Source organism: Stegastes partitus, unplaced genomic scaffold (genome assembly GCF_000690725.1).
Source record: "Stegastes partitus isolate 25-593 unplaced genomic scaffold, Stegastes_partitus-1.0.2 Scaffold332, whole genome shotgun sequence".
Taxonomy (NCBI): Eukaryota; Metazoa; Chordata; class Actinopteri; family Pomacentridae; genus Stegastes; species Stegastes partitus.
In genome coordinates this window covers 7,574-34,085 of record NW_007578063.1, presented here as the reverse complement: position 1 = coordinate 34,085, position 26,512 = coordinate 7,574, and the positions used below count along the sequence as shown (strand labels likewise).

At 43.8% G+C, this 26,512-nt stretch overlaps 1 protein-coding gene across 2 annotated transcripts; it reads right to left on the bottom strand.

Moving 5' to 3' along the window:
* Positions 1 to 802: 802 nt before the first annotated feature.
* Positions 803 to 24,473, bottom strand: rgl1 (ral guanine nucleotide dissociation stimulator-like 1). Of its 2 annotated transcripts, none has more exons than XM_008283894.1 (18): positions 24,130 to 24,473; positions 10,319 to 10,429; positions 8,604 to 8,812; positions 8,413 to 8,487; positions 8,105 to 8,295; positions 7,898 to 8,022; positions 7,595 to 7,810; positions 7,396 to 7,499; positions 7,147 to 7,231; positions 6,917 to 7,006; positions 6,556 to 6,642; positions 6,261 to 6,293; positions 6,052 to 6,173; positions 5,650 to 5,739; positions 5,306 to 5,492; positions 3,856 to 4,107; positions 3,636 to 3,750; positions 803 to 2,560 (listed from the first exon to the last, which is right to left on the bottom strand). In XM_008283894.1, exons 1-18 carry the CDS (start codon positions 24,301 to 24,303, stop codon positions 2,373 to 2,375), a joined length of 2,454 nt encoding a protein of 817 aa, XP_008282116.1. In that variant the 5' UTR covers positions 24,304 to 24,473; the 3' UTR covers positions 803 to 2,372. The 2 variants fall into 2 exon arrangements, with proteins under 2 accessions (XP_008282116.1, XP_008282117.1); XM_008283895.1 differs by lacking the exon at positions 24,130 to 24,473 and adding an exon at positions 12,739 to 13,002.
* Between the last annotated feature and the right edge of the window lie 2,039 nt (positions 24,474 to 26,512).

Sequence of the window (26,512 nt, the reverse complement as noted above, 5' to 3'; positions counted from 1 at the left end):
GTCTTTACTTCCAAAGTCTAAGAATCAAATCGGTCTGCGCAAAGATAAACTTACAAGTACACAAATCTATTCTGACTGTTCTTTTTGGTTCTTTTTCTGCTGCCTCTCTCCAGTAATTGCTTCAATTAATGCCAAGTAGGCTCCATGATTTCTTGTTTGTGTATTTAATGAGACTAGAAGACCTTTGGTTTCCTTCACTTGTATTCGTTTTAGTTGTTCTGCCTGTTGGTTGTCTGTGTCCTTGAAACAATGAAGCACATCGAAGCAGGAAATCCACGAGTTCAACACATACTTACCCGTCGCATAATGCAGTGTAAGAACGTCTCTTCTCTTCCTTTCATGTAGGTAACCTTTACCTCTTAAAGTGACAATGAATCTCATTTGTATTCTCCTGTGTTTGCAAAGCTCATAAAATAAATTGTTGTGCCTGTTTAGTTTTTTTTTTTTGAGAGTTTCTAAATTAAATCCTGTGAATGTCAAAGACATGTTTTGCCTTTGAATTCCCGGAAAAAAAAACGTTTGACCAGCGCAGCAAACCCAGTTTCGGGAAAGGAAGGTCATGACTGCTGCATTCAAGTCAGCAGAAATGTCTTCCACTCAGCAAAATAACTTGGGCTCCGTCCAGAACAGCCTCGGGTGCTTTTATTGACAATGTCAGTCCTAACAGAACCCAGTTTGTTGTCTGTCAAGGGTAAAAAGACGTAGAGCTGTTTAAATAGATGCTCTCAAGAACCTAACAGTTGATATTTTGCAGCGTGTTCATCCAAATATTGCAGAAAAATCAAAAACACATCGGACAATGTTGTAATAATAATGATAATAATTTATTTATTCAGGTAGAGTAAGAGTCTTTGGCAGTGGAGAACAGGAACTGATTTAATGAGAACAGTTTAAAGTGAAGTGCTGCATGGAGAAACATGATTGGGCCCAGTGGGACATTAGCATTAGCGCTAAAGTGAACCAGTGCTCCCAGTCCTGCAATACGAACAGGGAGCGGTAACTGCTTATACCGACGGCACGTAAAGAGATACTGAAGGAAAATACTGAACATGTGAAAAAACGATGGTGATGTTGCTGTGAGGCTTTCTGGAAACGAGAAGACGAGAACAGATGGGAGTTTACGGTGTGAAGAGGTGTTTTGGCTTCTGAGCGTATCATGAAATGAAATGTATCACAGTAAAATCTGGCACTGGCTTTTTTTTTTTCTATCTCCTTCTCTCTCTCTCTCTCTTTATGACACTGTGAATTAATTAACATTTAAAAAAAAAAAAACCTCTCTCACTCTCCAATCGTTTCTGGCCTGAATTGTGTTACAAAAAACAAAACATATAAAAAGCAACAATTACAAACAAAAATAGCATTTAGTGAAGAAGGAGCAAACCGCTGACAGGGCGGTCGGCTCGTTCTTCCGTATTCACATCCCATTGGCGTCTGCTACCAACTGACAAGTGCAACTCTATAGTTCATATAATGAAGGGCAAAGAGGTACAAATGTGCATCAGTCTGAGACACTTTGCACGATGCTTTCCATCCAGGAGGACGCACTCATCCATTCTGCTTCTTCTCTGTTCTTGTACTTTTTTTTCCAGGTTTGAGAATGTGAAGGAGCATCTTCCTGGAGTAGAAGCAGCAGCACATATTGCATCTCTACACCCTAGAGACAGGGCAGGTAAGGCCATTTTAATATCTGCAGAGGACTTGATAAAACCAAGTACTGGAACCAATCAGAATGCACGTAACCCTGCATTCGTCACGCAGCTCACAATATGAGAGGGGGGGCCGAGCACACACACACACACACTGTGCACACTGTGCACGAGCCAGACATAGCTGGTACAGATGTCTGACTGGGGAAAACAATGACATCACAGCTCCTGTCAATCTGTTCATATCATTCAGAATACTGTTAGGAGGTCCAGTCGTTCGTTAATAAAGGCAAATAAAGGCGACTTCTCCTTCCGATCCGCCGGCCGCCTTCTATTTTAAAGCTTCAGCTACACAGACATCACAGGACAAGAAAAGTTCAGTCAAATATCAGAATACTGTTGGAGGTCAGGAGTTTGGCTGCTCCCACAACATGTGCAAAAAAAAAAACATCTGTTGTTGTAAAGAGTGAAGGCCACTAGGGGTCGCCGTTTCACTCCGTCACAGGCGTCACGAGTCAATCACAGCAGTCGCACTACACGGTCATGTTCCACGTTAAGGCTGGAAGAGGGATGGCACAGTTCAGAGGCAAAAGGAGTCCGACAGCTGGTTCTGATCCATCTGGAATCGCCCACAGCTGTTTGTATTGTTTTTTTGTTTTTTTTTAATCCATCCTGGCCTTGGTTGGTGGTGCGAGGCCAGACTGCTGGGTCCACTGCAGACCGGGGTCACAGCGTGACTTTGCTGAGTCTGAGCGAGAGGCTCGAGCGGTGCTGGGTCCGAGGGAGCGTGGAGCTACACCGGCTACGAAGCTGGACCGGCCGACCCGCCGAGCCCCGCACACGCAGCAGGAAGTCGAAGTTAGCGGAGGTGTTCATGGCGTAAAAGACGTTAGCGTTGTCTGGAATCACCAGTTCTGAAGGAAATTAAGAGAAAAGGACAAAGGGTGGTTATGAATGAACAGGCTGTCAGTGATCTACACAGAAACACAATCACTGTGGTTTGAAAACAGCTGATCAGTGGAAAACTTAATTAAATACATGTCTGTGTGCTCATCTAGGTCTTGGTCATCTACGAGCTTCTGTACAATGTAAACATATTTATTCTAACTATTATCTTTTAACCAAGAGCTGTCACTGTAAATACCACATTTACCATTTAGGACCTGTTTCACGTGAGCAGAAGTTCAGAATATTTTTGTGATGTTGTGTTTTCAGCTCTCAGAATCACTTCCTGGACTCGGAGAAGTCCAGTTTAAGGTTTAATGGTGTTTTTATGAGGCTTTTATTATATCGTCATGCTTGTTTTTTTATTTTACACTTTTCATTTTTTGGCTGTATTACCTCAAGTATATTCTTTTAAGTAGATTAGTGTATTAATTGCTAGTTATGTTGGTTCTGGTGCTGTAAATTGGTCTTCACATTTTTGGGTCTTTTATCAAACTGAGTCTCGATATATTTTATGTTTGTGTTTTTTTTGTATTTTTTTTAAATCAGTTAAAGTCGCTTAATCTGATTTGGAATTTAAAAATGTGTTTCTGGGCAGTTATATATATTTTTCTTTCATAAATTAATGATTTTAACATTTCTTGTATTTGAGCTGATTTATTATTAGCTCTTGGTTAGTTTTTATTTCTCAGATTTTTTGGCTTGTGCAGTTATAGATCCCCAAGTGAGATGTTTTCCATCTTATGTTTTTAGCCTAGAAGAGAAATCCAGTTGCTTTTCACTGAAGCTCCTTGGATTAAATACATACATAACTAGTGTTTATCAGAGTTTTTTCATATAAAATCTGCTGCAGCAACGTCTGCTTATTATTGCTACTTCAAATCTGACTAGAAATAAACTGTGATGAAACATTAGAACTGGAATCAGAGACCACATTTAGCTACGAGCCACTGTTTGAAAAAAAAAAAAGTATGGAAAACGATCAATTAAGCAGATAAATGAAACAGAAAAAAAACTCAATTTGAAAGCAGAATAACGTTCTACCTCTTTCCTCAGAGATGACTTGCACCAACTCGTAGCCTTCCTCCGGCTCCACCTCCAGGTTATGCTTCGCCATGGCTCTAGAAATGACAGCCGGCGTCTTATCTTGATTGGTCAGCTGTTTAAGAAACAGACAGGTTAAGTCACACAACGTCTAACATGAATTCTGCAAAATGTAAAATCTGTAGCCTCTCAGATACGAAACATGCATGTGTCTATTCACCAGTATGCTCTTGTACAGATTCCCGTTGCCCTGCTCCAGGCTCACTCGTATGATGCACGCGTCCTGGGCCTGCATGTTGTACGCCGGGGTTTGGCTGGGCGAGCTGGGAGACAGCGGCGTGAGGGAGACGGAGCGCCTGTGGGTGCAGGGAGGACCGGGGAGGGAGGGGGACGCGGGAGTCATGGAGACGCTGGCCGTGGATGAGCTGGTGTCCATAGAGTGGAGTGAAGTACAGGAGGAGGATTCTGATAGCTGAGGACAAACACACACAAAAACAAGTCAGAAAAACATAATTTAATCATTTACATGCACAACTGCACTGAATCGCTGATAACCCAATGTGCCTGTTTTGCAGCTACGAGGATTAAATTAGGTGGAGACGATGTATGAAATTGTATTTTATAGAAAAATGTGCATCAAGAAATAGCAAATACAATTTTATGAACTACTGCTCTGGTTAAATAGGTCTTGGATGGTAAATGTGGCACATACAGGAGCGGCTATGGGTTAAAACACCATCAATGGGTGGAATAAATACGCATAAACTCTCTATGTTTGCCATAACTTTGACCTTTTGACTTGCTAATATTTTAAAACAGAGGAACTCTTGGCACACAGGAGAGAGATGAGTGTTTTCAAAAGTTTTAAAAAGACTCCCACATGCTGTCTGACGTGCAAAAACACATTTATAGGCGATTCTAGACGTTCATCGGTCGAGTGGTTTGGTACAAAGAGAAGCCAACTTAAACAAAGAGTGGCTGCAACCAATCAACCTACCATTAGAGAGCATTCCACCTGCTAAAACCTCTTAGAATCATACAGTTATCCCCAAAATGCTTGACATAGCACGAGTAAAATCAGAATATGTGAATGCTTAAAGTCTGTCGAGGGCCAAAACCACATTCTCCACAAACTTACAGGTTGTTTATGTAGATTAATTCGCAATTGCAATAAAGAAATCCTTGAAAATATATACAACCAAGGCAGATTAGAGACGAGGTAAATAATAAAAAGCTAATTTTCTGCCCCTTCGGTAGACTGATACGAGCATCAGGAAGACGCAATATTCACAATATTTAGGATTTTTTAAGTCTGGTTTTCTATTAAAGACTTTTTTAATTCCTATTTTCTATTTTATTGGTCCTTTTATGCTTCTGTGCTTATTTAAAGTCTGAATTACTGCCCACTTATTTCTTGCTTTCCACTAAAATCTTAAAATAAAACTAAAAAAAGTGAATAAATCATCATGATAATTGGTTTAATTTGTAATGTAATTGTGTACAGATGTTTTTATATAAACACATAGACAAGTTTCAACTGTGCACCATTAAATCCATGGTAGACTTGAGCATTTATTATTTATTATACAGCTAATACAGCAAGGTAGTTTTTACGATGAGATTTTTCATCCATCCTCCCCCACAGGAGGACTTTATTTTTATCGGCTCACCTTGTTCTGCTGGGAGTCGGAGGTGTGAGTCGGGGTGGTGAGTCCTTCGCTGTCTGAAGGGCTGCTGGAGTCACTGGAGGACACGCTGACCGAGTCCATGCTCTCCCCTGAGCTGCCAGTAGGAGGCGAGCGTGGCGTCTCTCTGACTGGAGAACTGGCTGAATTACTGTCCGTGCCAAGAAACAGCCTGGAAAGCAGAGGAAGCTGGTTATTAGATAGTGAAGCAAAGAGGCTCCAGAGCTCTAGCGCCTGAGATCTTCAATGCAAAAAAAGCCCCTCAACAAACTGCACTCTACAGCTGATTTAAAATGTAAAATGGAACCCTCTTATCTGGATGTACTCACAGGCTGAGTCTCTTCACCATGCTCTTTCTGGGTTTGGGTAAAGTCGGGCTGCTGTCACCGAGCCCTTCGATCTCACATGACAAGGCGTAGCTGCAAGAAAGAGCATTAAGGGTAAACGTTCATCATAAAACATTACTGACGCACGTGGTTTTAAGAGCTCAGCGAGGGAGAGAGTCAGCGAGGGCAAGGAGAAAGGAGGGAGAGCAAAAACAACAAATACAATAGATCAGTAGGGAGCAAAGACACGACATAAGATCAGCAGGGAGAGGCGATGAGAAAAAGAAGCGTCTCTTGTGTTTGTGTGCGAACAATGGAGCCGACGGACCATGACTCATGCTGCTGATGATTCGCTCGTTATCTAACGGGTGCAATCAAGAGAGAAAGGTAGCCCGAGTGAAGTACCTTTCCTCCTCGCTGAGCTGAGGCTGGCTCTTGAACCAGCGGAGGAAAGCCGGATCGGCGGTCAGGCAGTAGCTGTTGCAGGCCGACTGGAGCAGCTTGATCTGAGCGATCACCTCAAACTCCTGCAGGGACGAAAAAGTCGTTTAGCTTTCGGGCACCGTCCCCCCTCGTGGGCATAATCATGTTCAGAGGAGGACGAGTGAACTCACCCTGCGTCTCTTCTCAAAGTTGATCAGACCACCCTGTGCAGGACACAAAGAGCACGCTGTCAGAGCCGGGACATCACATACCAGCGGCCGCTTAGACAAACAGCATTAGGTGGACCACTCCGAAAACTGGGCCCGACAAAAATTCCTCACTCACTCATGGAAACTTACGCCCTGGTTTTTCTGACAGCGGTTACACAGATAGGCTCTCTGATCTTTCAGAGCCGTGCAAATTCACAGCTCTCCAATATCGAAAAGTGCAAACACACGAACCAGCAGGTGCTTTTTTTTTCTTTACCTCGACTGAGTCGGGCAGGGCCGTATCCAGCATGGTCAGGTCCGTCAGGAAAGTCCCCAAGTACGGTATCGTTCCTTGCATTGCTCCCTGTGGAGGAAAAACGACGTGAACTCTCTGGTAAAAGTCAGATATTTATTTACATTGTGGTCTCGCGCAGATGGCAAGGCGGGTTTGTAAAATGCAACACGTAGCACACTGAGTAAACAAAGCTAAGCATGTGGCTTCATCATCCTGGGATTCACTTTACAGTACACTGCTTGGGAGGAATGTGTTGTTTAAAATTATAAAGCTCCACTTTTTGCTCCTTGTTCTGGAAAAGATCCATTTTGTTTGGCATAAAAGCTCCCAGTGTTTGTCTCACCATTTCCTTCTGCAGCTGTAGCCTCTTGTGGGTGCGTTTCTGGTGCTCCTTGGCACAGCTCTCCAGACTGGCAAACTTTGAAGTGCCTTCCTGTGGGGCAAACAAAAACAAAATATAGCTTTGGTCCTTGAGATTCTAACCAGTCAGTGAAGGAATGCTTTCAGGATCTCCGGCGGCTTCTCGCTTTTTTCCGGTAAATCTAATTTTTTGCCCGTAGAGTTTGAACTCACCCTCATGAGTAGCTCTCTGCTGGTCAGGTAGTTGTTGTGGTCGGAGAAAATGTCGGAGAGCTCCTCAAACGTCTGCATGCTGTCTCTGCAACAACCACAGAATCACATCAGCTAATGGGATTGGACGTGGGAGCTAAAATGCACGTGCAAAACAAACGGTAACAAGATCTGCTTAAATTCCACAAAAAGAAAATTCTTCTATCGAAACCCGCTGAGATTATCTGCATAGCTGAGAGATTGGAGGCTTACTTGTGCACGCAGGCCCACACTCTCTTCAGCCGGTACAGGGGATTGGACTGCAGCGCCGACACAATGGCACGCAGGGATGAGAAGTTTTTGCGTATTCGACACTCCTGTGAGAAGGGAAATGTAGGGCAGTCGTGACTCGGCCGGTGCTATTTAAAGACTTTATGAATTCACGTGCGGGTTCTGGGGATGTTCGGCCAACCTGAGCGATGTCTATCCAGCGCTGGATGACCCGCGCTCTGACGTGCGGTCGGATCTGTCGGTGTTTCAGCACCGTGCTGACCACGCAGGCCGCCACGGCGTTGAACTGGGTGATGGTGGCGCGGATGGTGGGGGCGCTGTGCTTGTTGTGCTTCTTGTCCCTCTGAGACCAGATGGAGCCCAGGCAGTGGTGGGGGACGACTTTTTTGAAGAGCAGCTGGAGCGCAAAGTAGACGAGCGGCGTTAGGACGATGCAGAAACATCGCAAAGAGGTGTGTTTCTTGTCTCATTTCACTCCGCTTACCGCGTCCATGTAGGTGAGCTGCTCGGCCACCAGGTCGGCTTCAAACGACACAAAGTCCTCGTGGACCTCGATCTCCACTTCCTCCTCTTCCCCCAGGCAGAAAGAGCTGTTGCCGTGGAAACCAGCTGCAAACAGGTGATCCGTCAGAGTCATCAAATTTGAAATATATGGAAGAGAGAGTTTCAAATTTGAAAATAAAAATGGTACCATCGGTGTCTTCCACGCTGGCTTGACTCTGCAGCTGATCCAGAAGACCCTCCGCCCGTCGAAGAGCCTCTGAACCTGGAAGAGCCTTGCGCAGGTAGTCCATCAGCCTGTGGAGAGATGGGTAGTCTGGACGCTCCTGGAAGTCTTCGGGACACTGGTCCAGCCAGGCACGCAGGATAGAGGCCAAGGCACTGTGGAGGCAGGGAGATATTTTATAGAGCTGGCAAAGACACATGGACATTATTCATGTGTTATTTTTAATGGATAGCACAGATGAAGGGGCGAATCCATAGAGATGTACAACTCACTTTCTGATGGCTCCATTGGTTTCAGAGCTTTGGCATCTGTCTGTATGTTGTTCGTTTTCTTCCACGCATCCATATCTGCCACAGGAAAACAAGAAGAAAACGTAGCTGAAATCACCACGTCCTACAGTCGAGGCATTATTTGGTCTCGTTTGTATCTGCGTTCAAGCTCCGAACACCTCGTTCCTGCCCACCTGTCTAGCAGAAGCTGCAGCACAGTCTGTGTGCTGGCGAAGGCTCTGTAGGTGGAGAGGAAGATGGAGGTGTAGGTGAGGTCGTTGTCTCCGAACGCTGTCAGCAACGTCTCCACCAGACGCTCCAGCGTTCCGGCGCGGATGCTTCGGATTTTGCAGGTCTCCAGCTGGCTCACCGTGTGGCCGGGAGGCAGGCGATCGCCCTCCGCCTAAACACAAACACATTTTTACTCTATTGCTTGCTTGTTTTGGCTTCGACTGCGAGCGTTGCATATCTTCATTGTGGCACTTCAGACTGCCGTGTATCATAGTCAGTAAGAAAATAGGAACTTTAAGGGTTCAGCTGAGTCGAGTTCGGTTTTAAACTCTGCAACAGAGACGGAGGAAACGGTAAGGACAATCGTGACCTATATTTGATCGCGATTTCTCCAGATGTGTCCGACTATTGTGTCTACATGGAAAAAGTGGTTACAAAACAGGCAGAGGGAGAGCAGGAGAGGTGGCTCAGACTTAGAAGAGAGAGAGAGAGCTTGGGTGAAGTGAGCACGCTACAACAGGAAACGCTCCAATCTGCTTTTAATCACAGCGAGGCCCCTCCTCCACCGTCCCTCCAGACACAGAGGAGGACAGCAGCAAGGGCCGACTTCTCCCACCACTCCCCTGCGATAACGCAACGTTATTTAGCCCCACGAGGTGACCCGCACAGTCACAATGCAGGAAAACGCACGTTTGCACACACTGTAAACAACGCAGGAATACAGCTGCACCGATTCTGACCGCTTTTGTTCGCTCACAATCGACTTGTTTATAGTAAATATACTGATATGTGAATGGGGGGGATTCTCTCCATTCTGCTCCACTCAATAAGCAGCTCTGCATAAAGTACGTGGATTGTCTTAATTAGCTCTAAAACAGTCTTTGTCAGGACATCAATACAAGTCTTCTGGAGCCTCGGAGCTGTTATCTGTTTCTTCTTTATGTGCCGGATCCCGTCGCCCATGTCAACAACAAAAGACACAAAGAGGCTAACAACGCTGCGAGATCCTGACTTCTCTTCTAAACAGGAAAATCCTTTAAGTTGCGCTGAGAAACTCACAAGGATAAAGCCCCTAATTGGCCCCTCTGTGCGGCATAATAATACACTGTACAACATCTTATTATGTTGATATAAACAGCCCAGTGGAGGAAACGGCGATGCCTCATATTCAGAGAAAAAAAAATGCACAACTCAAGGGAAAGCCTTTAATACTCCTTTTTTTTTTTTTTTTTTTGTCACACCAGCATTTCGTTAAACACTGTACGGAGGGGAACCAGCAGTTTTGTTGGCAGCTGGGAAAGTCAGGAAATCACATGCTTTGGCTAAACAGTCCAGGTCTTTGCGAAACTGTTGGGTTTTCAGCAGGCGGCTAAAAAGGTGTTGTCCAAACTGGGAGATTTATAGCTCCGATGTTAAAACAATAACAGCCCCGGTGGAGCGCAACGCTGACAGTGAAAGAAAAGGCCGCTTCAGACAATAGACATGAGGTTTTCTGCTTTTTAAGCTCCGCACACAGCTTTAACGAAACATCTGCACATGGTAAAATCGAATGCAAAAAAAAGAATCTGGGGTTTTGCAAAGCAACGGGCTGAGAAAGGAGAAAGGGTTTTTGAGCATATTCTTTGGTGCTTGATTTGGCTCCATCAGCTGTGATTCTGTGATTTGACGTCACACTCACCCCCAACCATCTCGCTCCCTTGTTGGCCGCCTGCTGAATCTGAACCCTCTTCAGTGTCACATTGTAGATGGCTCCTTCCTCGACTTCCTCCCCCCAGTCCTGCACCGAGCTCTGCAACAACAACAAAAAGGACACATTTAAATATATAACAGTTTCCTGTTAAAAAAAAAAAAAAAAGCAACAGGCTGCAGAGCTAACAAGTGTCTCCACAAGTGTCATTTCAACAGTTTAACAAATGGATTTGACTTCTGCTAAACTTATATAAGAAAAGCAGAAGGAAGAATATGAAAAAAACACAACCAGAGCTCTCAAACAAACTAGGAAAAGGAGGACTGAAGTGCAGTAAAACATCAAGAATGACCAACTCCCCAACCCCCACCTCTGCAGCCAGCCAGCCAGCCAGCCAGGCAGCCAGGCCTCCCTCCCTCCTTCTCTCCCCGTCTTTACTCCCTCTTTTATTCCCTATCCATCTCTTTCACCGTGTCCCCGTTTCTCCAGAGCTGAAGTCAGAGCTGGACTGCTTTCCTACAGATCAGAAAAAAGCTGCAGATAAGAGCCAGAGTGGATCAAGTCTCTTGAACAAACACCTTTGTGGTAGAATTTGCATTCCTTTTCCTCTCTTGTTGATAAATCCGTCTATCTGACTATACAAGCCGAGGGAGCTTGATTACAAATCTGTGACACAAGAGCGCAGCCACACTTGAATCTGCTCGGAAGACTAAATGGATCCACGGACTCGTATGGTTGTAAATCACTTGCAAACAGCAGAGCCCATAAACAAACCGAGGGAGCAGAGACAAATCAAAATACAAAACTCCTGCTCGGAGACGGTGTGCAAACAGAGGCCGAGATCTGCTGAGACATCAACATAAGGAGACAGAGACGAAAACAGAGGCAGGGAGACAGTGAAGGAGACACCGGCCAAATATAAACACCACGCACGCAGTATTATGTCCAAGTCCTCACACACACAAAAAGGCCACGGCGGCCAACGTTACTTTCACTTGTCCCCACTTTCATTTACACAGCTCAGCGATGGCAAAGTCCACCCTACTCCCCAAATAGAAAGGCCGCCAGAAAAGAGATCAAGGGTCAAAGTCGCCGTTAGCTGGCTCAATGGTCGGTCCTGGAGGGCCGGGTGGCACTCAGCCACGTCTGGGTCGTGTTTGGGTTTGAACAGAAACATGTGATGCAGAAATGAAAAGAAAGAAACAAAGAGGATAAAAACAAAGACAGAAAGAAAGAAGAGGAGAGGAGGAGTGAAAAGGGATTTTAACCAGGCAAGATGTCTGTTCCTGAATGTCAAATGCTGCCTGAAACATGTCAGCATGCCCATCCCATGCTGCTGCAACACATCTCATCTTATGGTCAACAACATGTCTCTCTCTCTCTCACTCGCTTTTCTTTCTCTTTTGGCTGCTGCTGCCGGCTGGCTGGCGCAGAGACAGATAAATACATCAGTGCATGAGTCATGCAGTCCACACACTCCCAAAACAATAGCGGGAGGTCTCTGTGCTGGCCGGCCCGAGCTGCTGAGTTCACAGTCTGCACACACAGCCTGCTTTTTGTAGAGCTGGAGATGTTTGTCAGAGTTTTTTTTTTTTTTTAAAAGGGGGGGAAAGAGCTCTTTGTGCATTAAAGTTTGGGGTTTATTGGGTGCAATGAGTTTGCATTAAAATGGAAACAGTCACAGTGGATATGGAGGGGATGAGTTTACAGAGGGCACAGCAAACCAAATGACACTGGGCGAGGTGTAAACAGGAGATGAGCTGTTTAACTTGGATTCTTGCTCTAAAGATGCTCAAAAGCATGCACGGGGAGGGCAGTGGTGTCCTGTTGCTGCTCAAATACTACCAATCTGCATATCAGCCTTATCAGCAGCATGTGAAACAATACTCCCCCAGGACAACAACAACAACAACAACAACAGCAGCTGAGGTAAATCTTTGGCGCTGATCTGTTGCTCCTGGACCAAGCTGGGGCCTCCTTAAGAAACAGAGATGGCCCCCCAATTGTTCCCTGCCACACTAACACACAAAAGTTTTCATTCCCATCATCATCATCATCAGGGAGAGGAAAGGATTAACTTCATATTCTGTCTGGATCAGCGAGACGTTTTCATATTCTGCCCCCCCTTTCCACACGTTTCCAAACTTTACGCGTCATCTTTACGCACCGGCTATTTGGGTTAAACTGGATTTAGAGCCTAATAAAAACAATTCAGTGTTCAACCCGTTATTCCCCTCCTCCTCCTCCTCTTCTTTTCCCCGTTATCCGCTACTTTCCCAAGCCTACAAACACCCCCCCTCCCTCCCCCGTTTCCCTCTTTAACCTTCCTCCCCCCTCTCCTTTCTTCCCCATGCATTCAAAACCACAAACAACAGAGGGGGTGAAAACCACGAGTGTTTTTTTGTTGTTACCATTTTAGTTTTCCAGGCGAACTTCATGGTGAGCGTTTCTTTCATGATCCGGGGACAGCATCAGAGCTCGGGAATAATCCGACAAGGAAAGAAGAATATGAGCTCCTTTACTGGAATAAAAATAAAATCCCAGATCCTCGTTGCTGCTAAAAAAAAAAAATTCTTCTCCTTCACTACACACACTTTGGTTCGCTCCTTTCCAAACTCCAAATCCGCCTCCTCTGTCTGTCAGCAGGCTCCCTTCTCTTCTACTGAATGACCCAACTCCTCCTACTTGCACTCACAACAGTCCCCTTTAAACTCCTCCTCCTCGTTTTTTTTGTGTCTGACTTTCATCAGAGTGACAACAATATGCGCACTCATACGCAGGGTTGTGATTTCTGTTTGCGCAATTCTCTAATACAGAGGAAGCATAAATCTCTTCCCTTTCATAATTCGCAGAAAATGCAGATTTTGTAATTGGGTCATGGGGAGTTTGTAATTTGTTAAAAGGGATTTTTATACTAAAAAAAATATATGGTATTGTTGTTTTCTTTTTTACAAAATAATAATGGATAATAATGATGTTATTACTGATTTTTTCTTTATTTTATCCTTAAAGCATAACAAAAACCGTTTGTGAAAAATGCAGTGGATTCAATTATATTATTCACAATATGAGTGCCAGAATGAATAATGATAAATAATAATTATATGTATATAAAATGATGAAACTGTGTCTTTTGGAAAATAAAAAATGATGATCTTGCATGTTTTGCAGTTAATTTTCTCTTTTCCTTTACTGATTGTATGCTTTAGGGAGCTATTTTATTCTATTTTCCTGATTTTATTTAGTACATAAACTCGAAATAACTTCTTTTTCGATCACTTGGGAGCAATGAAAACAAGTTATGAACAAAAAACCCATACTAATCTTCATTTGGAGTTGTGATAAATGTTGAAGTCTGATATTTGTTCTTCTTTTAGCTCTGTTTTGGTCACCTCCAACTCCTGATGTTGCTCCTGTGTTCACCAACTGCGTCTCCCTGCTGTTTTATGCTGAGCAGGTAGCACACAGTGAGGTTTTCTAGAAGTTTCTTACCAAAATGAGCTGCCTGCTATGAGAGCAGTGGACCAAAACAGTAAAGCCGATGGCCACATGGCTAATTCACGATAACGGTAAAGCTAAAGGGAGCTGCACATTCAGGTGATGATTCAATCGCACCAGTTGTCATTTTTAAAACCTTCCACACTCGTGGCTACAGTTTACCAGGAAGTTTATATACATCAGTGGCAGTTAATATATAGATTATCATAATGTACATTCACATGTTGTGTAACCGGACAAAGTGATGAACTGTGGGTTCTATAGCTTTGTGTGCAGAGCAGCTGCGGCCTGCGTGGGACAATACAAGGAAGGCTGCGGATGCCGTCACCAGCTCTGTGCATTGTCAGTGACAGCAGAGGAGAATAGGCTGAGTGTGTGAGAATGGGCGACACTGTTCCACTGTGACTGTGTCCGCACACGTACTCAAACAGCCCACTTGTGCGAATAAACGGGAAGATGTGAATCAAGCGTCGACTTTGTGAGGGGGGCCTTTTTCTATCCTAAACATATACCGAACGTGAGCAAGCAGCGGTTCATACATTTACAAGTCAATCTGTTCCGCTGATGAAAGGCCAAAGCGGTGATCCAGAGACGATCTTGTGATGCTTCTCGTCATCTGGTTAAGTGGGAGTTAAACCTACTGCGGCCCCCTTTTCAGCATTGTGGCAGTACGTGATCTTGTTGCTCACTTCTCCGGCTCCCACAACACCGACACGTAGCCCAAACGTCACACTCGGCGTCACTACACAAGGTGCCCATTTTTGGCCTCACTGCCCCCCTCCCAGCTTGGTTTAAAGGGCACCAAAAGGCCAGGGAAGCCTAAAGCACATCTCAGCCAGTGGCTCTCCATGTGTGGTAATCGTACAGTATCAGTTTGTCTTCTTGCTGACTCTTCATCACGCTGCATATCTGGCTGGTGTCCAGTTCCCAGGCCGAGCTGCCCCGGTGTCCACTCGGGTCTGCGGAACTCTTGGGAAGCCCAGAGGGGCAGTGGGAAGGTTGCGACCCCACGCGACCCCCAGCCCGGCCCCGGGGGAATCGGAGTGTTGGTCTCACAGTGGGAGTGATGTCATATCTCAGAGCAAACAAGACGTCTGACAAATGTGACAGCTGCTGCTCGGTCTGATGGATGAGCACATGAGCATCTCTTCAACCTGGGATCAAGATGAGGAGTTCATGCTCGTACTCTTGGGTGCATTGGGTCCATTACAGCACTGTATGCTACTGTTAGCATCATGAAGGGCCTGTTTTGTAGCTTTGAGCAGCTTTCAGAAAATTCAAAAGCCAGATTTCAGTAAATACAAGAGCTGTTCGGCCTTCAGGGCAAATCCCAGTTAAAGCAACAGTTTGACATTTTTGGAAATAAACTTTCTTGCTAAGTTACAAAAGAAGATTGATTGCACTGTCATGTCTGTACAATAAATGTGAGACTAAAGCTAATAAGTCAGCTCAGCATAAAGACTGAAAGCTCATGTAATAGCACAATAAATCTTGTTTTTATTAAAGGTCAACTATTCCTCTTTCAGCAGATGATGTAAAGTCATCACTGATTCATTTACACATCAGCATTTTAAAAAATATAGCAGATTAAGATGCAGATTTTTTTATTCTTTTACTCACTTTTAGTTTATATGGCATCACATTCCTTATGCTACATGTGTGTTCTTTGTCTAAATCCTTCTCTGGTCATTGATTAAACTCCTAAAAACTCATCTCTGCACATTAAAGTTGCATAATTAAAAGTTTTCCTGATGAAAAGTAGCTTTTCCTGCCTTAAAATGGCTTAGCTGTAACTCTGCACGCTGCTTCTTTTAGAATGCACAGCTATACTCTTGCCACCCACTGCAACTGAAGCACACCAGCTCACCTACAACTCTGCTCAAGCACTATAAAACTACACAATGTTCCATAATGGCAAGTTGGAAAACTGAAGTAATTCAGCCAAACATGTTTGAACCTGAAGCCGATTCTGAAGAAGAATAATGATACAGAAAGTGTCGCCTTGCGTCTTGACAATATTGTTTTTTTTGTTATATATGAAACCCTGAATCTGTGTTTTTGAGACTGTTGCTGATATTCTGCAGGTTCAAGGTGGAAATCCTCCACCGTGGCACTGAGGGCTTATTTTTGCACATGAGGTGTCTCCCAGCATACAAAAAGCACCTCACGGGCATGTTAACAAGGTGAAACTTGTAATTTTCAGTGCAGGGGGTCTTTAAAGTTACTACAGTAGCTGTCAAATAAATGCAAAGGAGCACAAGTATAACGTTTCAGTGTGACATGTGATGGAGTCAGGAGTATGAAAGGGAAAGCACAAGAATCTCAGAAGTCACATCCTTCTGTTAGTGAATTAGGTCAAAGGATGGAGCTCTAGTAAATGTAATTAAACTATCTGAGCATCAGATGTCCTGCAGTCTGAGTGTAAAAGTTCAAAAGGTTGCTGTGTTTGAAAGCTGATCAGATAGTGCATGCTCCTCTTGCACTGCACCACAGGTCAATCCTCTTCCAAATTTTCCTTTCTAATGGAGGGCTAATGACGTAGTTACACTTAGGAAAGCCCTTGACAAAGGCAGACAAGTTTTTCTTTTTTTTTTACAATGGATTCCTTCCATGATTGAGCTTCCCGAGTACTCTCTTCTCTCGGTCAGAGCAGTGAGCTACAGTACCGACAAAAAGTGGACAAAAGCAGGAGGAGCGCCGCTCGCCCTGTTATTGCACCACAGTGGGGAAAAACGCACATTCCAGGAAATCTCCCACTTCCTGCCTCCAGCCTCCTGACTCCACCGAGGCTGCTGTCCTCATACCTGACTGGCTGGGGAGCCTCTCTGGCCTGGAGCAGTGGTCATAAAAACAGACCAATGAGGAGGAGAGGAGAGGAGAGGAGAGGAGAGGAGAGGAGAGGAGACACAAACAGACAGAGCAGGAGACACCAACAAAAACTCAGAGTCAAAGTACTAAAAAAACACAACCAACCACAGACACACAGGCGACAATAATTGGGAGGATCTTGGGTTGCATGTGCGATGTCTCCGGTGTTTGCATAAAAGATAAGAAGGTCATGCATCAGAGGAAAGTGCAGAGCACTGTTGAGATTAACTTGAAAGGACATTATCTGTGCTGTGAGAGGGAGAGCCTGAGACAGACGGGGGGAGAGTTCACAGCACAGCCAGAAACTGAGAAGATCCACACTGGCGGAAAGACAAGCGTGATGCAACTGCACCATCTTGCACTTGGCGTCCAAAGAAAAAGCCGTTTCGTCATTTCATACCGGAAAAAAGAGACGTCCTGCTCTTCCTCTCTGCTGGCGGCAAGTAAACAGAGAAGAGGAGACTCTCCATTTCATCCATCAGATGAGCACCAGCTGTGAGTTCAGACAAACCCTTCAGTGGAAAGGCATTGCGTAAAAATTAAAAATTGAGAGGATCTTTCCCGGTACCATATCTGGGGCCAAATATCTCTTTTTCTTGTCCGAACATTCTTCTTGTATTATGCATGTTACTCAGTAAAATGTGTCTGTATGCAGAGGGATATATGCGCTTATCACACTCGCCTTTCGCTGTGTGTTTGTGTGTGGTTGGTGGGTTTGTGTTTCCAAAGCATGCTTCCCAGTAGAGGGCAGAGTTCATAAACCGCTGTGTTTATCCAGAGTCAGCAGAGGTTTTAGTCCGGCCAGGCCCCCCACCCACCCCAAAAGAAAAACAACCCCAAGAGGTTTGGATTTATGGTGCAGGGGTCAAGATTATGTGCTATAACTCAATAAAAAAAATCTACAAGTAAGACAATCAGTTCAGCTTAACAGCCACATGTTTATGCGGTTTAATGAGGTGTCGGATCAGCAGATGAGAGTTTGCGGATTTGCTGGTAACCACAATCAAAGTGGACGTGTCGGGTCATCCCTCATAAAAAACACACAGCTGCATTCTCTTTTTTCTGTTTCTGTCTCTTCTTCGGTCAACTGCACCCTTTGTTCAGACAGTCACATTAAAGCTCTGTCTGCCTGCCCGCTCTCCCTCTCCTTCTCTTATGTCATGCCTCTGCACCCCTCAGATCTATTGTCCCGGCTTGTTGTTGAGCTCTTTCTCCCTCTCTTTCTCTTTCTCTGGATGGGTGACATCATTAGTTTCCAGTAAAAGTCCAGAGCTGCAGACAAGAGACCCCTCCTCCTCCTCTTCCTCCTCCTCCTCCTCCTCCTCCTCCTACGCACTGCACTTTTAGTAGTCTTTTTTTTAAAAGTGTTTTTCATTGCAGGTGCTTCATTATCACCGAATTATACTTAGGCTGCATGAAATTCTGAGACCAACTTGTTTTGTTTTTGCACAGCAGCCTCCATATGGAGTCGGCTGGAACGTTGCACTAAAGCAGGGATAATCCACTCAAGAGCGACGATGACTCAGATGCTGCTTGTTAAGGTGATTTCAGGTGTCTCTGCATTTAGAAGAGTATACGAGAGAAATCCCTGCACAACCTCCCCCCAAACGGCCCCAAACTCTAACTCCCCCCCCCTCAGATCTAAGCCGAGCTAAGCCTTGAATGAATCGGTCTGGACTGGTTTAGTTGTCTGTCTGACCCCCTCCACCTCCTCTCCTCGGCTAATGAGAGCAGGACCATCTGTTGCCCGGCAGATACACGCCGCCCTAAAGTTGTCACACATGCAACAAAAACAACACAGTCCAAGCGGTAACACGCCGGTGACAACTGCTGCCTCGCCAAAACCTGAAAACTAACCAGAAGACTACAAAAAAACTACACAGCAGGCTGCGAATTCATCACATGTGAACGTGCAAAGTCACACTTGCGGCTTTTACTTCTTGTCTGTTCTGACCGTGCAGCAGCAACGAAGTGCATTCCTTCCATTACATTTCTCATTTTAAGTGATATAATGATGCCGTCTGCAGCGCTGTTAGTGTCAGATTGAAGTGTGAAGCACTGTAGGAAATGAAACTGCGTAAGCAATGCACAATGGAACGGCTGCAGAACAACAAAAAAAAAAGGCAGTTGCTGTATTGTAGCACAAAAACACGCATGAACCACACTGCTGTTGCCATAATACTGATAGTGAGGGCACATCGAGTTAAAATACACATAAAATATATCCTGCTGTTTAAGTTAAACAAACACAGGATGTATGTCCTGTTCTAAAGTTAGTGTACCACTTTGTTTGTCATAGTTTGTGACCTCAGCCGAGTTATTATTGTTAGTAATCTGCTGACCTAAAGATTGTGTGAGTGCTGACCGCTCATATTAATAACTGAACACCAGCAGCACCCCCTCAGCTTTACACGCTCACAATCCCCCCTCTCGCACACACACATCACAATGCCAGCTTGATCCCAGTCATGCGTCCTGGCTAATGCCGCCTGAGCGGGAAAAGGAATAGAGAATTTACTGTGTTTGATGGAGGCACCTTGCCACACATCCACACTCACTTCTGCAAAACCATTAAAACCGCACATGCTGGCCTTCATACCAGCCCACTTCTAAACACACACATCAACCGCAGTCGAGCACACTCCCATTGCCATATGGTGGCGATGACTTTCTGCCCCAGTTGAGCGAGCTGCTCCTGGGACACACATTTGGGTGACGGGGACAATGCCTGCAGTATTGATTTTTCACACCAGTCCTGTTATTTGACCTAATTAGGCCCAAGATCACAATATGACCCTCAACAGAGCCTCGGGCAGCAAGACAACGTGAGACTCAGGAGGTCAGCCGAGCACCATCTTAAGTGGTCGCCTGAATGAAAAAGGATGACAGAGACCTGGATTCTTGGGGAGAAAATAAAAGTCCTGTCGCTTGTGAGTTGTGCAATTTGAGGAAAAGGGAGCGATATTAATGGACTCAAGTTTCTTCTGCTTGTGTTTGGTGCTATCAGCCTTTACTAGTGGTCATCCAGCTGTGCGTCAACATCAGAAAGTTGTGTTACTGAAACACGCACGGCTCCGTTTCAGCTTAAATTCAGAGAAAAAACAGGTCAAAAGCTAGAAAAACTGGTCTCATCCGGATGTATCACTGAACTGTCGAAATCGTTGTCAAGTCATCAAAACACATGACAAGCCGGAGGCCGAGCTTTCAGGATGGAAATATTGAGACGTCACAGAGCATCAGCACTAAACGTGCACTTCTCTGTTCAAAAAGACAAGAAAGGGGAAGAAGGAGTGCTTAGCTCAGCTTTCTTGCTTTTTTTCAATGGAAAACACGGCATCATCGAAACTCTCCGTCCCCTCCTCCTTTGTCCCTGTTTTCCCCTGTATAGAGTCACTTCTGTGTTTTCCAGTGAATGACCAGCGGAGGTTATTGAACTGCCCTGCTGGTTACTGTAAGCCAGCGGGTGGTAATATTCCCTCTGCTGGGGGTTTTATCGATGGACCCTTAATCACATTGCCCCGTCACAGAGGAGGAAAACTGCAGACTTTAAAATGAAGCAGTAACACTCACTGAGATGTGTGGAGATGTTGACACGCAGTTCTGTGCAGCAAGGACCCAAAACCAAGTCATGCCTTTTATTCCTTCTTGTCACAACTCCTCCGACGTCTATTTACAGAATGTACCTGTGGAAACAATCTTGTGTGTCCCTGTGCCGGCTGATAATGACAGTCAAGTACACGAAGAAGCAGCGCTGAGGTGTCCCTCTTCGTCTTTGACCTGAACTGTGGACCTGACAGCTGTCAGTAACCGCACAGCAGGGCGATCATACAGAAATAATCAGTCCGACCTCTACCTTTATGGCTGGCATGGTTTCGTAACCTCATGTACGCTGGCTAAAAGCAGAGTAAGAAACCGCAGAGCACTGAAGGCAAAGTCCACGTCCTTAGAGCACAGCACATGCTCGCTGATAGACGTATAAAATAACAAACTGAGACTTTTGAGTTTTTTTTATCACACAAGAATGGATGCACTTGCTGGATTTGTCACAACGCGAAGAAGCAAACAGTACCCAAGCATCAGCAGTTTGTGTGTGGTTATTATGAAACTAATGGTTTTGTTAGCCCTTACATAACTTTATGGAAAGAACTCGCTTGTTTATATAAAAACCTTTATTGGCCTCTTTTCCAACTCCGTGGGCAATCACGGCTCAACGCTGTTGAAAAAACACAGTCAAGGATGAGCTTCTGGCAGCTGCTGCATGTAACCTGAGTGTATGTGGCAGTAATCTAACCTCCAGTCTCCTTAACGGTTCAAACAATTGGCGGAAACATTGCTGCTGAATGGCGGAGGGGGGGGCACGTCAGCCAGGATGTCAGATAGGCAGCGAGGAGGATGATCTTCCCACACTGAAAACATTCATTCTAACTCCACAGTGTGACAAACATCTCATAGAAATTAACATACTGCAGATGAACCTTGGCTCCAATTTTATCTCTGCGCTGATTTCGCCCTGTCAGACTCACAATAGACTGTTAAAAGACGGATCACACTCATTTTTTACTTATCATATATTTCTTCCTTGTCAAAACATGACAACTACATTGCCCATAATGCAACTTGACTGTTAGAGTTAGGTGTATTGTGCTGCTAGCAGTTTTCCTGTAGCAATGAGAAGCAGCCTGGAGGTAACAAGAAGGCGCTTCTTTTATTAGAATCAAAGTGGATTTGTGCTGCATGTGCCAAAAAAAGATTGTCCAAGCTTTAAGGAACCCAGATGTTCCACGTTTGTGCAATTTTGGGCCCATACAGGATGCACATTAGCATCCTTCTCAGCCGAGCATGTAGGAAGCGTGTGCAACCAAGATTCCCGCCATTCAAGCCGGATGACTTTGTGATTTCTCCCCACACACGTGAATGAGATTTTAAACTTTCCTCTAAGCTCAGAATAAATCAAATTCTGATGCTATAAAGAGGAATTTTCTAGCCAGTCAGGCCGACGATTGGATCTGAGATTCAGCACTTCTATAGTTACCAGCATCGCTACTTTTTGAACAGATTTTTGCTGAAAAAAAACAAGAAAAAAAAAGATTAATTTAAAAATGGACTACTTTGGCTTTGCCTTTCTTTATCTGTGGTCTTGAGCAATGTCCTGCTTTTAGCACTATCTGATTGGATTTACACCATGAGTGATAACCTATCAGCAGCATCTTTTAAGTGCAGCACATGTAAAATCTAAATGAACAAAGGCATTTTAAATCATGCTTATAATGGAGGTTTTGACACCAAGATTTAAAATTTTCCAGTTTTTGGTCTTCTTGATTATTGATAACAGTATTGACATCTGCCCTGAACAAAAAAAGTTTATAACACTCAGGAATTAACCTTTTTTCGGTGATTGTATGCAGGGAAAAATGCTTTTTGGGAAAAGTGTGTATTCATCACATAAAGCAAACTAATAGTGCAGTTTGTCCGCTAAACCAAAATCATCGCACAGGCCAGCATTGATACTTCAGGCTAGGCTAATTTCTTTCAAATTTAAAATGCTCTGTTTTTGTTTTGTTTTGTTTTGTTTTTTAACTTTAAACTAGTCCTCAACCCAATGACTGCATATAAAGATGGACAAATCCTCTGTGAGTCACCCACAGATTTCCTAAACAGTGGTTTTGAAGGTCATTGTGGTGAGTCACTATGTTGGTAGTGTCTGATTCCTTCAAACTATTGGCTAATCCAAAAATGAGCCAAGAGGTCAAGTGTAAGTGGAGCTGAGGCACACCACGGACATGTCCCAACCTGTCACTCAAAGCGGTATTTACAACTTTAAGCCTTAATACAATTTAAATGGATGAGCTTCATAAAAATTAAACACCTGTACCGTTGTCAGAAACAGGAAAATTAGCTATAGAGACCAAAATCCGACCTGAAACATGTTTATTTCTGCTTTAACGTTGGACATTTTAACATGGGGGTCTATGGGGATGGACTCACTTTTGGAGCCAGCCTCAAGTGGCCATTTAAGGAACTGCAGTGTTCAGCATTGGTTCCAACCCTAATTGCCATATTTTTCAGACTCTAAGCAGCTCCCACTGAAACCACAACAGGCTTTTTTTCATGCTTTCCAGGACCAATTAATAGATTTGACTACATAAGAGATTAGATTATTTTTGTAGTAATTACATGGGTGTATTGGGTCACTAAATTATTACGGCCTGGGGATTTGTCTTCATAGTGTAACAACCTATCAGCACTGGAGCAGGACAGGCTTCAGTAGTTTGCTTGAAAACTCTCCAGCAGCTTTTAAGACATCAGAGTCTCGGCTCACCAAAAGTGCATGTGCGATTTAAAAACACCAAAAATATTTTCACTTTAGCCTCAATACCCCAAGTACACACATGCAAACAATTAGCCACGGCTAAGCTGGAATAAGCTGTCGCTGCAGGTTGTTTTCTGGTAATCGCTCTGTTATGAGGAATCTGCGACGTCACAGAGGAATCAAATAGAGACGATTTAACAGCGACGCATGTTCTCTGGCATGAAGTGTAATGTCAGCAACATTTAGGTTATTCCAGTTATTCTCTTTAAAATGACACATATTAAAGTCATTATGGGTTCCCAAGTAAACTGACTAATGCCTTTTCTGTGAACTCTGACCAGTCAGCAACCACACAAACACATAACAAGCGGTAGTACAGTAAATGTGAATTACTGTCTTTCACAAGAGGTCAGCTGTCCTCCCGTCTGTGCCACAGCAGTCTCAGCGATTGCACTATGAGCTGTCGACTTATTGCATAAAATTTCATTTGTTGAGGCCAAACTGAGGAACTGAAAATGACAAACCAGTTGATTGATTCATTTCTCAGCTCAACAGATTGATCATCTAAACGTGTTTTTTGGCTTCACCCTGCACCCTGTGCTCTGCTGGGATGCAGGATGTCTACCTGTCGGCTGCTCATGTGACCAACCAGGCTGCAGCTGCTTCCCAGATTTACTCTTTAACTGTAGTCAAATTACGCTTTTGTTCATGTGGAGACACAAGCAGAACACAGTGTTTTTCTTTTCCTATCACTCTCTTCGACTTTCTCACAGCCACCAAACACATCCAACAAACAGTCCTTGGTTGGGTGACAAACACTGCTCATATCTCTGCTCTTCACTGCGTATCTTCAAATGTTTATAATTCCACACATCTTTTCTCAGAGATTTCCAGTTCCCTTTCCATTTCCATCCTTGAATCTAGCAACCTAACCTTTGACACCAAACAACACCGCTCAACACCTCGCACACTCCAAACAAAAGGACGGCACAGGAAGGCCATTCAGGAAGGCCAACATCTGCCGGATTGTTTACGGGGACTGGGACTACCTGTGCTTCCCAGGAATAAATAAAAAACAGATTCCAACAAACAGAACAGTCATGTGTACTGCATGTGCTGTACTGACCCAGTGGCGTGGGCTGCTCTCCGGGGAGCGAGGCTGGTACCTCTGCAGGGCAACACCTCCTTCCCCCTCCAGCAGTAAGCTGCAGTCCAGGTCGAGGCAGTGCTGGCTGGGACCTGCAGGCCACGGCAGCAGGGTGGCCAGAGGGTACTGGGAGATCATGCTGACCGCCTGCATCAGCGGCAGGGGTGACAAGGAGGGCAGGCCATACTCCAGTCTGGACGGCAGCGTGGATGGAGGCTGTAAAAATGCGAAATGAAGAGCCTTATCTTCAGGATAAACTTCTTGTCAGTCCTCTCAGACTGAACTTGTCTCCAGCTCAGAGGTGTGACTGATGATGAAAACTCTCCTCTCCAGTCTCTATCTCGCCCTTTTGTTTTTTTTTTTTTTTCAGAGGTGTGACTGATGATGAAAACTCTCCTCTCCAGTCTCTATCTCGCCCTTTTGTTTTTTTTTTTCTTCTTCCCTCTCAGCGGCTCGTGGAACTCGGCTTGCCAACAGCTCTTAACCACATGAGTGATTAAAGTCTATTGTCTCTCTCTTTCTTTCCTCAGCCCTTACATTCATCACAGCCAGAGGGGAGGAGTTACAACTCGGTGGCCCGGCCCACCTTAACTCAAAAAACTGCCCACTGACTAAAGAGACTTTGAATGTGAAGAAAAAAGGAAAGAACGACAGGAAAGCTGAGATAGAAGGGAGGATGTTGCGGAAGAGTTTCCAAGAATTAATAACAATGGTGACTATTTTCCATGACTTTCATTCTCAAGAATCCCAAGCTGCGCTCATTAAATCTTCAAACAGAGTTCAAATAAGATTCTTGTTGTTCTGAATGATTGCCATTGCTTGTTGTTTTGCCATATTTTTAAAACCGTCCTTACTTCTCTTGCTGTAAGCTTGTTAAATAGTCTTATACTTGTAGTTTCTGTTTCATTTGACGTGTTTAAGAAGTGTGTGTTGACTCATGTACATTAATCATGTTGCTGGGCATCCAAAAATAATAAATACAACATGAACAGTAATAAAAACATACACGATACAGATAGGAAACATAAACAGTCCAGTTAGATACAGTTAAATAAACATATATGTAATAAACTTAACAATGCAGATATAAAAGTTTATAGTATTTACAGTGTTTATAGTCGATAGTCTTGTACTTCTAGTTGCTCTGTTTGCAGCAAAAGAATGAAGCCAGCCAGGGGAAAAGGAGCTAAAGCACATAAAGCTTATTAACTAGATGCACAAGTTTGAGGTTTCCAACCTAAACAGGTTTGACTTCTTTAGAATTTGTCAGTGATGAAAACATTGTTTTTCATACAATGGTCAATTTTGAGATTTTTTTTTTTTTTTTTTTGGCATCCATAATAATACATGTTTAGATGTTTATTTTATTAAACGTAGCATATTGTAAATTTAATATAAAAGAGTGTATAATAATACATCATTTGTGTATTTCAACATAACATTTCAGAAACGTTTCATGGTGATACCTATTCGATTTTGTTATGGCCTGTGAATAGTGTTTTCCAGTGAACATTTGTTAAATTTTACAAATCAAACACTGTAAAACAATTAAATTAAAACTGTAATTTTCCATAAATTTTGCCCTATAATAACATGTGTTTCTGAATTGACTTACTAATGTAAAATAACACAACAAACCTGTAACTGTGGATAACCATACGGACATACTTGTTACAATAAATTTTATTGTAACATTTTCTTTATATTCAAGAGACAAAACTACGAAAATCAACACAGAAAATATCTATAATTCTAGTATTGGTTCAATTTTACATTAATTTGTTTGTTACATAAAGCATATTTTGCATAATTACAGAACTTCTTACAATAAAATGTTAAATTAATCTTTTATTGACAGATAATTTCACGTCACAGAAACATTCTTCATTATGTGATGTAGAAAAAACATTGAGTATAGCTTTGCTGTCTCACGTGGTAGGAAGTTTCTAGTAAAGCTAAAGTTTGTCAAATAGAATTTTATCTGATTACAGCCATAGTTTCTGTGTATTTTGAAGCACAGGTTTCATTCTAAATGTGCTCTTAAATAAATGTACTCTGAAGCAACTGGCTGTCTCTCTCCAAAGATGAGACTGTCTGGCTGTTCTAAAACTACACTGTGGCCTTTGGAGGAAAAACATGCAAACTGTCTTCAACACATTTCATTGCAAACAACAGTGACTGGGCCAGAATTCCACCTTTCCATGAAACCATGACTTGCTATGTTGCTTGTTTGCAGTTGTTGCGATGATTAAAATCAACTATCATCAACATACAGTGAGATATCAACACAGAAAGCAAATGTATATGTTGAACAGGACCGGGCCCAGTATGGAGCCCTGCGGGACACCACCTGATAGACATA

Coding starts and splice junctions, on each gene's coding strand:
- rgl1 (XM_008283894.1), bottom strand. CDS start 24,303: ATGCAGGCGGTCAGCATGATCTCCCAGTACCCTCTGGCCACCCTGCTG. Junction 7,811..7,897: donor AGCTCACCTACATGGACGCG/GTAAGCGGAGTG, acceptor TTTGCGCTCCAG/CTGCTCTTCAAAAAAGTCGT. Junction 7,232..7,395: donor GTGTGGGCCTGCGTGCACAA/GTAAGCCTCCAA, acceptor TGGTTGTTGCAG/AGACAGCATGCAGACGTTTG.